The 11,925-nt window shown below is 43.5% G+C and overlaps 1 protein-coding gene across 1 annotated transcript; it reads right to left on the bottom strand.

Moving 5' to 3' along the window:
* Positions 1–355: 355 nt before the first annotated feature.
* On the bottom strand, positions 356–11,492 carry zbtb2b (zinc finger and BTB domain containing 2b). Its single transcript, XM_061704988.1, has 3 exons — positions 11,176–11,492; positions 4,841–5,021; positions 356–4,359 (listed from the first exon to the last, which is right to left on the bottom strand). The coding sequence occupies exons 2-3, from the start codon at positions 5,011–5,013 to the stop codon at positions 3,030–3,032; spliced, it is 1,503 nt and encodes a 500-aa protein (XP_061560972.1). The 5' UTR covers positions 5,014–5,021; positions 11,176–11,492; the 3' UTR covers positions 356–3,029.
* Positions 11,493–11,925: the final 433 nt, after the last annotated feature.

Raw genomic sequence — 11,925 nt, 5'->3', positions numbered from 1 at the left:
AACCACCTGATTGCCAAAATAAAAGGAGTAAAAGTTGCTTTATTATTGAATTGAGATCTTCACCAGATAAATCAATATATTTCAATTGGGTAAAATGAGCATATACAATAACTGATTTTTTTAATTTTATTTTTAGTCTTACTTCACAATCTTGTAGACACACCAAACAGTGTTCAAGTCACTAATGTAATTTACAACTATGGATGATCATAGGTTTTTGGATTTCTTTTGTTCAAATTAATTGTGTGCCTAAACAAAAGAAATCCAAAAAAACAAAAGTCAAGAGGACTATTCTAGATCTAAGGAGAATCATTTTACAACATATTCCCAAAAGTACAATTTAAAAAAGTCAGTGTTATCAAAAGAAATTTTATTGTTTGATCTTCACTTTAAAAGAAAAAAAAAGCTATTGATAGAGGAAAGGAGGAAAAAAAAGAGTCACATTCCTGAGAGCACATATCGATCACAGTAGATGTCAGACGAGCTTTGAGAGGGAACATCAGCATGTGTTACTCAAGTATTATGGGATGGACTCGTCCCATGTCTCCATGACATCATGGGAGACAGACAGACACACACACACACACACACACACACACCTATATATATATATATATATATATATATATATATATATATATATATATATATACACACACACACACACACACATACACAGGACGGTGCCAAAGTTTGTCATCTTCCTGAGATAGTCACATCATGTACACAGACGCACACACTCACTGAGCAGTGAATGACTTGAAAAAAAAAATATATATATATATTCGAATGTTCTGATGTCTGATGTTCCTGTGAGTAACACAGACGTGTCCTCAGGTTGGTGCACTGCAGCGCAGTCAAACAGCGCCATTTAGCCACAAAACTGGGGCAACTGCCACAATGCAACCGCATTTGATCTTTGCACCTTTTATGGAGAACAAATATTACAAACATGTTATTCTAGATGAGGAGAACATGGGTTCAGCTAGTGGAACCATAGCTATAGAGGAAAACATAATATCCAAAGAAAAGCATGTACTTCCAAGTTTTGTCTTTTTTTTTTTTTTTTATCCCCAAATCTAGTTTTGGATAAAACTGACATTTAGTAATACAAATAGGGGGAAACAAATATGACAAAAAGTTTAAAACTAAATCTGATAAAGTTTAAAACTACCCAGTTTTGTTTGTAAACAAATAAAAATTGTTTTGGATTAAAAAAAAAAAAAAACTACTTGACTTTAGCAATTTAAAAAAAATAACGTGTACAAATGTTTGCTGTATTCAGGTAAAAACAACAAAAAAGGACAAAGAACAAAATTTTGTATTAAAATAAAAAACTATAGTCACATGCTTTTCATTGGAATGCAAATGTTTCCTACGGGTGGAACCCATGACCAACAGCTATCTTATCAGCCTGTAACTACTATTATTACAAATTCATAATTCATTTAAGGCTAAAGTTAAAACTATTTGTCTCGCCCATCCCCAATACATGTGGATCTGCGAAATCAAATGCATTTCTACTCGGAAAGCAATTTTGTTTTTTTTTTAAAATCACAATAGACTCTTTATATTATAGCACTGTGTATAAAATTAGAAATATTTATTTGAAAAGGGGTGAATTCAAGTTTTCATTTATGCTTTTACTTTTTCTTTGTTCAAACTTTGTTGTGGAAAGTAAAGGGTGCTTCCCAGTGGTGGATGCCGTAACAAGTGAACAATGTGCAAATTGTGTTCACTTAATTTTGCTGATCACTGAACACAAAATGGAAGACGTCAAGAGCACAGATTGTCTCGGGCGTGTGTCTTTGTGGACTTAAGCTTAAATTTTAACGCATCTTCCTGCAGCAAAGCATTATTAGGTTGTATGTATTGGCCTCACAACTACACGCCTAACCCCCCCTGCCCCCCAAAGTCGGGCCCCTTACTTCCTGTTAAAATGCAAACGTCCTCACCACAGCGCGAGTGAGGTGCGACGCGTCTTTTGAGCACTTATTTGATAGACCTACCAGTGTGCTGAATTGTCTATGCACTAGTATGCTGTCTTCACTAGTAAGACAATTCCGTGCAGTCGCAGAATGATTAGGGCGCACTTGTAGAACTTACTAGTGACTTTTTTTCTTCCACTTCTGCTTTCCACTATTGTATTGACATTTCTGCCCACTAGTAGAACGACAACGGCGCACAAGTAGGACAATTACATGTTACTTGCGAGGGAAAACTGTGCACTACTTGACATCTGTGTGATAATATGACGAGTGACATAACATTCTAGCAAAAGGTCACAAACCTTTTCGAAACAGAGCTACTTCTTGGGTACTGAGTCATGCGAATGGCTACCAGTGTGATACACACGTTTGGGAAAAAAAAACAAAACAGATTTGCTAAAATTACCCTTAATTTTGTTATAATAATCAATACTAAGCCCCGGTTATTTCTTTCAATAATTATCGACAAGGTAGGAAACAAATATTAATATGCAATGCGTTATTTCTACAAATTTCACGCGTTTACTTCAACATTCCTAGGAAATCACAATGTCCCATCACTGGTGAGCTAGTTTGAGAACACCTACTCATGTGGTCCTTGAGGGTGAGCTGGTGCCTGGGGGCACCATGTTGTTGAACCCTGACCTCGCGCTTCACTCGTAGTACTGGTAGCACGCAGATGTACACTAGTGCATTTTGCAAGTATGTAAAAATGTCAAAGTAGTGGAAAAAGTGTCATTCGTAAGACAGTCATTCTACTAGTGCGCCCAAGTCATTGTCTTCTGGGCGAAAAATAGCATACTAGTTAGTACATGGACAATTCAGTGCACTAGTAGGATATCGGGGAAAGAAAATGGTCAAACGGCTTTGCGCGGAGATGAGAAATGATGGCGGTTATTTCCCCTCGTTCTATTCAAGTCGATGTGAACGGAACACAAAAAGGTTAGATCTCCCACACAAAAACAAAAACACCTGACTGACTGACATCTGATAGCTTAGTCATGAGTTATAATTTAGGACAAAAACTGGCAGTTTTGGCAGCTACTCCACCAGGATGTCCTCGGCCTTGATGGCTTCAAGTGGCGTGCCCGAGTTGGACAGATCGGAGCCGTCGTCTTTGGAGAGCTCGTCGTGCGGGAGCATCAGGGCGGCGCCCCCCTGGAGCCCCGCCAGGCCCCCCTGCGTGAAGCACAGGTGCTTGATGACCTCGTTGGGGCTGGAGAAGGTGGTGGCGCAAATGTTACACTTGTACGGCTTGGACGTGGCCATGAACATTGCCTCCATTTGGCTGCTGTCGTCGCCGGCCGCGCACAGCTCCATGCTCTGGCGGTCCACCAGCGTGTAGGCATCGGTGCCCTGGTTGAGGCACACGTGGCGGGCGGCCTGGTTGGCGCGGCAGAAGCTCTTGCCGCAGGCGCTGCACTTAAAAGGCTTGCCTGTGTGGATATACATGTGCTCGCGCCAGTGGCTCTTCTGGATGAACTTGCGGCCGCACGTGCAGCACTCGTATTTCCGCCGCTTCAGCTCGCGGTCCAGGTCACCGTTCTCCAGGTTGTCAATGTCGGCGATGTCCGAGGGGGGTGGCGTGTCCGCCTGGGAGTTCGGGCCGCCCGCGCCCCAGCTGGACACCTCGGCACGGGGGGAGTCAGAGTTGTTGCCAGAAGCGTGCGTCTGCTCGCTGTCGCTGATTATCTCCACGGCGGCGACTCCGCTTCCCTTCAGGAGCCCCTCGGCCTCCAGCACGCTCTGTTCGGCGACCATAACGGGCGAGGGGACGTTATGGTTCTCCATTGCCTGGGCGTGCTGCAGGAGGTGCTCCCTCAGCAGGCTCCTCTGGTTGAAGCGAGTCCTGCACAGGTGGCAGGAGTAGTGCTTCCGGAAGGACGAGCTTCTCTTCATGATGCTGGGCTTCACGTGCAGAATGGCATTGGCAAAGGTGCCTCCGTCTACGCTCGTTGACTCTGACGCAGCCTCCTCAGCGGCGGGCTGGACGCCGCTGGTGGACGCTTCCGCCTCCGGAGGGGAGGCGGCCGGCTTGGCCCCCGCCGCCAAGGACGGGTACTGGGCCTCCGAGCCCAGCGTCTCCATGTCGACAGGCGAGGAGAGCGGCAAGCTGCCCGACAGCGCCGCCTGCTGGTCGGCGATCTGGATGCCGTAGAGGGAGGTCGCGAGGTTGATGCTCTGCTCGGGGTGCGCGTAAACGGACTGGCTGGCCTCCTGCAGCAGAGGGTAGGCATGCAGGAAGCGCACGCCCTGCTCCAGACGCGTGGGGTCTATCAGCTGGGGGGCTAGCTTGCCGGTATACATCAGGTTGAGCAGGTAGCTGAATATGTCAGGCTGGATGTCTGTCGCCTTCAGACGCACACAGTCACTGAAACAACATCAGTCATTAGCTACTTTCATCTGGAGCTCAATTTGACAAAACATCAAAAAACACCAATCAACCATCCGATCTACAATTTACTTTGAGGTTATGTAGCGTTGTATCTGTATCAGAAAGTATATCATATCAAACATTTACATTATACAATGTGCTGATATATTTTCTGCATTAATTTAGCCATTGTTATGTATTAATTGGTCAAATGCATTTATTCATTTGTATTTTCTATTTATCCCACTACATAATGTAATAATCTATTGTAAAAATAGGAGTAAAATGAAAATTGCTCCATTTTATCAACAGTTCACTTGAGGAAATGCGTATTTTATTAAATAATGAATTATAATTAAAAAATATATAAATACAATATGAAAAAATATTGAGGCAATTGTCACACAGTATCTATTCCACACTATGTTTATTGTTGTTGATCAGGTGTGTGTGTGTGTGTGCATATTGTGTGCTGTACCTGTCCTGGTGAATGAAGAGCATTCTAAAGTAGTTTGAGAAGGCAGCGAGCACAGCCTTGTGGGCCTTGAAGAACACATCTCCGATGGCCACAGTGCAGTCGCACAGGAAACCAAACTCTCTCTGAGCGTTGAGCTGCTGCAGCAGGATAAGACCGTGGTTGGCCAACTCCATTCTTCAACCTGCACGCACACACAAGCACACATGCACGAGTCAGTTTCCTGTCTGCGACGAGACCGGAGGCGACAGCAACCGCACGGCGCACAGAGATGATGACTTTTAAAGGCTTGGAAGTTTAACAACAGAGAGAGTAGCAGCTAAGCAAACTCCTTCTATAATGAGCATTAAAACTGCTTTGCAAAAACAGTCAGCTCATTGTGAACATTTTATTTCCTGAGCAGTGTCTCTCATATGATCAGTGTGGTCTAGCGCCTGTCCCACCAGGACGCTTCGACAGAGCCCTCCTGTTATGTAGCTGCTTAAATTGACCCATTTAAAAGTTAAAGAAAGAAACAGAAAAATAGTTTACATATTTTTTCAGTGTGAAACTGAACTTAAAACAACCATGTCAGAGATGTTTTAGGTTTCTGACAATTGGATAATGAAACACGCCCTGGTTCAAATTGACCCAGTAACATTGTTGCTGTTCCTGAGAAACCTATACATAACATAAAACCCAAAAGCACTATACTATGCTTAGGGATGAAAAAGGATGAAATTTATCTTTCTAATGTTTCCCATGTCTGGTTACTTCTGTGTTGTAACATGTTTTTGGACTGACATGTACAACCCCAATTCCAATGAAGTTGGGACATTGTGTTAAACAAATAAAAACAGAATACAATGATTTGCAAATTATGTTCAACCTATATTTAATTGAATATACTACAAAGACAAGATATGTAATATTCAAACTGCTAAACTTTATTGTTTTTAGCAAATAATCATTAACTTAGACTTTTATGGCTGTAAAACGTTCCAAAAAAGCTGAGACAGGGTCATGTTTACCGCTGTGTTACATCACCTTTTCTTTTAACAACATTCAATAAACGTTTGGGAACTGAGGACACTAATTGTTGAAGCTTTGAAGGTGGAATTCTTTCCTATTCTTGCTTGATGTACAGCTTCAGCTGTTCAACAGTCCGGGGTCTCCTTCGTCGTATTTTACGCTTCATAATGGGCCACACATTTTCAATGAGAGACAGGTCTGGACTGCAGGCAGGCCAGTCGAATACCCGCACTCTTTTACTACAAAGCCACGCTGTTGTTACACGTGCAGAATGTGGTTTGGCATTGTCTTGCTGAAATAAGCAGGGGCGTCCATGAAAAAGACGGGATGGATGGCAGCATATGTTTCTCCAAAACCTGTATGTACCTTTCAGCATTAATGGTGCCTTCACAGATGTGTAAGTTACCCATGCCATTGGCACAAACACAGCGCCATACCATCACAGATGCTGGCTTTTGACCTTTGCGTCCATAACAGTCCGGATGGTTCTTTTCCTCTTTGGCCCGGAGGACACGACATCCACAATTTCCAAAAACAATTTGAAATGTGGACTCGTCGGACCACAGAACACCTTTCCACTTTGCATCAGTCCATCTTAGATGAGCTCGGGCACAGAGAAGCCGGCGGCGTTTCTGGGGTTTGTTGATAAATGGCTTTTGCTTTGCATCGTAGAGTTTTAAGTTGCACTTTCGGATGTAGCGACTGTATTTACTGACATTGGTTTTCTGAAGTGTTCCTGAGCCCATGTGATGATATCCTTTACACATTGATGTCGGTTTTTGATGCCGTACCGCCAGAGGGATCGAAGGTCACGGGCATTCAATGTTGGTTTTCGGCCTTGCCGCTTACATGCAGTGATTTTCTCCAGATTCTCTGAACCTTTTGATGATATTATGGATGGTAGATGATGTAACCTCTAAATTCCTTGCAATTGTACGTTGAGGAACATTGTCCTTAAACTGTTCGACTATTTTCTCACGCACTTGTTCACAAAGAGGTGAACCTCGCCCCATCTTTGCTTGTGAATGACTGAGCAATTCAGGGAAGCTCCTTTTATACCCAATAATGGCACCCACCTGTTCCCAATTAGCCTGTTCACCTGTAGGATTCCTCAACTTTCCCAGTCTTTTTTGCCACCTGTCCCAGCTTTTTTGGAACGTGTTGCAGCCATAAAATTCTAAGTTAGTGATTATTTGCTAAAAACAAAGTTTATCAGTTTGAACATTAAATGTTTTGTCTTTGTAGTGTATTCACTTAAATATAGGTTGAACATGATTTGCAAATCATTGTATTCTGTTTTTATTTATGTTTAACACAATGTCCCAACTTCATTGGAATTGAGGTTGTAAGTACACGTTATTTGGGTATGTAACCACTTTTCCATGGTCAGGAAGAGGACCACTAACTTTAGAGGGGACCAACTAACCAAGCCTCTCAGTCCAAAGAAGTTTGCACATGCACGACTCTGTTTATGCAATCAAGAGCCTAGGTTGCCGGAAGTCAATCTCAGGGGACATGCAAGAGCGTGACTTATCCGGCTGACCAATCGGGACAAGTTGTCGTCGACCCCCAGAGGTCACTGGAGGACTGGGGCGGCTTGGGGCCATCACATGATCAGGGCGGTGGCCCGCATTCCTGGTGCAGAACTGGTTATACCCCCCCCCCCCCCCCCATTTCCCCCACCCACCCTTCTCGCTGGGAAGGATGAAGGATGGCAGCCCAGCACTTTCTCCATACAGAAAGGCAAAGCGAGATGGATGATAACCTTCAGTGTAAAACTGTGCTCCCACCATGTTAGACACTACAGATATCAGATGGCTACAGATATCATCAATGTATCCTTTTGCGAAAAGTATCTATGTTTCACATCAACCATATTTTCACACAAATGCTTGTTTTTTGCCAAAGAAACAATTGTTTTGGACATATTTACTTTACAGTGGCAACTGAAACTTAGAATCAGGGTGGCATTGTTTTAAAACACAACATTGTAGTAATACCATTAGCAGTAGCAGATGCAGTAGTAGTAAAAGTTGCAGTAGTAGTAGTTATAGTAGTACAAGTAGTAGCAGCAGCAGTAGTGGTAGTAGCAGATGAGTTAGTGGCACTAGTAGCAATAGGAGATTTGACAGCAGTAGTAGTAGTAGTGGAAATAGTAGCCAAAGTAGTAGTAGCAGCAGCAGCAGCAGCAGTAGAAGAAGTAGTGGCAGACTGGCAGTAGTAGCAAAAGCAGTGGTTGAAGTTGTAGCGGCCGAAGTTGAAGTACCAGCAGTAGTAGTAAAAGCAGTATCAGGGGTGGTAGCTGTAGTAGTAGAGCTACTGCCACTCACTGGCCTGGCATGCGCATACTTTAGTTGTTGTTTTTGCAGCCTTTCAGACAACAGCAAAACAACATTGATCACAATTGATTATTTACTGTACTGTTGAATTAGACGGCATTAGGTAATCGTTATTAACCGGCGACTTATTGTACACAACATCCCATCTCGCCATCTGCCTCCACCAGATGGTCGCACACCCAGAGTGCTGTGCTGCTACCCTCAGGTCGCTCCCCTCCCCTTTAAATGGGGGGTTTGCTTGCCACCGTGGCCAAGTGTTTGTTTGTGGGGGTTTAAAAAATATCATTTTAAAAAGGACCTTTTTGACACAACGAACATAAATAGAGTCTTTTGAGCTTGACTGGAGTCTTCCCCAGTTGGCTGACACCTCACCAGCTACACAAGGGTGAGCTATGTGACACTAAACTGTGAAATAAATTTTCCGCAGCATTCACAGTGCAGTTGAGAAACTTAGTTAGCCATAGTAAAACGTGGTGAGAGCAACAAAACCATTTCCCAGTCCTTAAGTTTTGTCACTGCTCTCACGGCAAGCTAGTGTACAGTAGCCGTTTCGGCGAGTTCAATCACGGTGCGTCCAGGCGTGTGATTAGGTACAGGCCAAGCGTGTGGCATTCTACTACGGTCTAAGAGGGTATAAACCCGGGCCACGACAGGGAGCTTAATTCCAGTCTGCTGTGGCCACAAACATGCTAGAAACCTGCCTGTTACATGTTAGACCGTGATAAGAAAGCGAGAAACATGAGGGTCCCCATCACAATGTGTCAAGTCAGGAGGGAGCGTAAAGGCATCGTGGGCCGAACTGTAGTCTGCATTTGAGTCTCTGGGACTCAGCAGCCCCTCCCCACCTAGCACGTCACAGACACAATATACCATGAGAAAACTTGGCAAGACTTGAATCCCACGCCGCCGTGTTTCGGGAGAACGGGGCTGCGCGGTATAAGCGTAGCAGAAACAATGCAAAGATGCAGTGCAAAGAAATCACAGTCAAACTTACAGCCAACTACTCCATATGTAATACTGGGTAATTTCACGTGTATAATACGCTCTTGAATATAATGCCCACCACCAAAAATCTATATTGTGGGGTTTTAACCCTTTAAGCGATGGATTGAACATAAACAGTTCAGCAACACATGTAGACAAACAATAACAGTATTAAGTCATATTCTTTATCCTGTGTAACGAATGACTAATATTAGTGCCGTACTAATGAGCCAGAGAGGAGTTGAGACATCTCAATTAACAATCTATCAATCAGTCTGTCTGTCTTATACTGCCCCCAGGTGGCCAAGATTGGCACACCAGAAGGGGCAGCACAATGGCCATTCAATTGATGCAGTGACAAAAACTGTTTCATTCTGTGATGTCACAACTGTTTTAATTTTTATGAAGTACAGTAATAAGTGGCTTTTTTCTCATTCAAATACACATTACAACATTCTTTGTTGTTTTACAGTAGAATGCAGGAATGGCATTTCTATTAATTACAATGGGAAAATATGACTTAAGATATGAGTGTTTTGAATTATGAGCACGGTCGTGGAACATAGTAAACTTGTATTTCAAGGCACCACTGTATTTAATTTTTCCACGGACACAAAAAGACGTATTAAAAACAAAAGTGTTTTTTTTGGTATAATTTTTAATTATTTAAGCCATCCATCCCATTTCTATATTATCATAGGCATTACCGGTAACCTTTCATTGCTCAGTGACTCAGTTGTGTGTTTTAATGTTTTTATGTCTCAAAAGTATTTTTTGTCAAAAGGGCTGTCTATTGTCGTACTAGAGCGACTACAACTACCGGAGACAAATTCCTCGTGTGTTTTTGACATATTTTGAAAATAAAGAAGACTGATTCATGTTAATATGAAAGCCGAGGTGCTACTGACGAGCTGACTGGATCCCCATTAACATTACAACTCCTATTATGACAGACAGAGTTGGAGGATTTTATATATTATTATTCAAAGTATTCACCAAAGTCAATTTTCGCATATTGCAGTTCATGTAACAGTCCCAAAAAATAAGTCCAAGGTCCATTTTTGTTACTGTGAATGCTCACTATAGGGGGATTGTCTACCCCAGGAAGAAATGCATATCGTATGTAATGAGCACCTCGGTGCTGCTGTATCAAAATTAGTTGTCTTTTCTCAAGAATTAATAGGGTTACATTAATATTTGGTTTATAAATCCAATGCATCCCTCTTTTGTTGTGGCTCAACATTTAAATCCTTAGAAGACTTCCCACAAAAGTTCTATGCTTCTCTTTCATGTATGTGGGAATGAAAATTGTGTTCAAGTGTACAAAATCGTGAAATTTATCTTGCCTGGTCGGGAGCTCAGCACCCCGAAACTTCTGATCGCACAGGGTAAACATGCAAACTCCACTCCACTGTGCTGCTATAATTTAATCCCTCAAATTGATTTTTTTTTTTAACCCGCCAGATCGTTCAATTAGAATTCACGATTCCCCAAATACAGTCAGTTCAGACTGGACTCCAGTCGGCTTAGTAAAACGATTGTTTCCATGCGATTTAGCGCCGCCCCTGCAGGGAGGCAGACACGTGGAGCGCTCACTTCCGTCCGACTTTTAAACTTCTCCCCACCGACAACATTCGTCGAGTGTGTGGGCAGCAGCTGAGGGGTATAAACATGTGTTTTAAAAAAATAATAATAATAAAAAAAGAGGACGGAAAGGTAAGGAGAAGCCGAAAAGCCGATGAGACACGCTGAAAAGAGAGACGCGACAAGGACCGTCGTCGTGCCTGCCACCGCCTCCCGGTTTACTCTTAGCTAGCCCGAGAAACGGACGTGCGTGCACGCGCAGCTCACACGCACACATCCACGTACGGAAAGGGGCGCGCGCACGGACGTACGCGAGGGGGGATGGGGGTTGCTAGCGTCCGCGAACTTCTCCGTATGGCCAACGCACACAAATAAGAACAAAATAACGGCGAGTGTGTTCGCGTGTCGCCGAGCCGTTACCTTAGCCGCTGCTCGTGCGTCTAAATTGTCGTCGCCGTGACGCCACCGCCGAATGTTTTTGTGGTTGTTTGTCACCGGGCAGGGGACACGTCCGTCCTCTCCGGGCTCCCAGCAGTTTTGTAGGCTGCTCGTTCGGCGGCGGAGAGGGTCGTCGGTTGTTTTCCGGTTAGGGGGTTTTACGTTACAATCACATGACTGTGGCGAAGGAGCCCAGCCAAACGCAACCGTTGCAAGGATCCGTTGGCCAAGGGGGCGGTCGCGTTAACGTTAATTCCCCCCCTCCGCACCCCTCCTACACACACGCCACCAGCGCAAGCGCTGTCCTTTTTGTTGTTTTAAAACCGCCGTTGGAGCAAAAAAAAAAAAAAAAAAAAAGCCCCGCGAAGACGAGCCGGCGAGTTTAGCCAGCGCGGCTACACGCTAACGGCTAGCTCGCTTTCATTGAACGACAACGTGCCACTGTTTGTTTTTAATGCTCAATTAAAAGCCGTATTTACACTCTTAAAGGGCCACCGTGCATTAAACACTCGTATATCACCTTACCAAATAGTTTCCTATGTTTCAAACGAATATAGGTTCAATTTGCAAGTTTTTGTTGAAACCTCTTTTTGCACTAGCTTGAATAAAAATGGAAGCCTAATTCATGGAAGTTGCTAACACCTGAACCTGGCCAACTATTTCGTGTTTTCTGATATCACAAATATCTGTTATGGAAAACAATATATTTAAAAATATATATACTTTTGCGTA

This window comes from Phycodurus eques, chromosome 18, assembly GCF_024500275.1.
Source record: "Phycodurus eques isolate BA_2022a chromosome 18, UOR_Pequ_1.1, whole genome shotgun sequence".
NCBI classification, from domain to species: Eukaryota; Metazoa; Chordata; class Actinopteri; order Syngnathiformes; family Syngnathidae; genus Phycodurus; species Phycodurus eques.
Note: the sequence above shows the minus strand (reverse complement) of the source record. Positions and strands in the feature narration are given on the sequence as shown.

Coding starts and splice junctions, on each gene's coding strand:
- zbtb2b (XM_061704988.1), bottom strand. CDS start 5,013: ATGGAGTTGGCCAACCACGGTCTTATCCTGCTGCAGCAGCTCAACGCT. Junction 4,360..4,840: donor CTCTTCATTCACCAGGACAG/GTACAGCACACA, acceptor ATGTTGTTTCAG/TGACTGTGTGCGTCTGAAGG.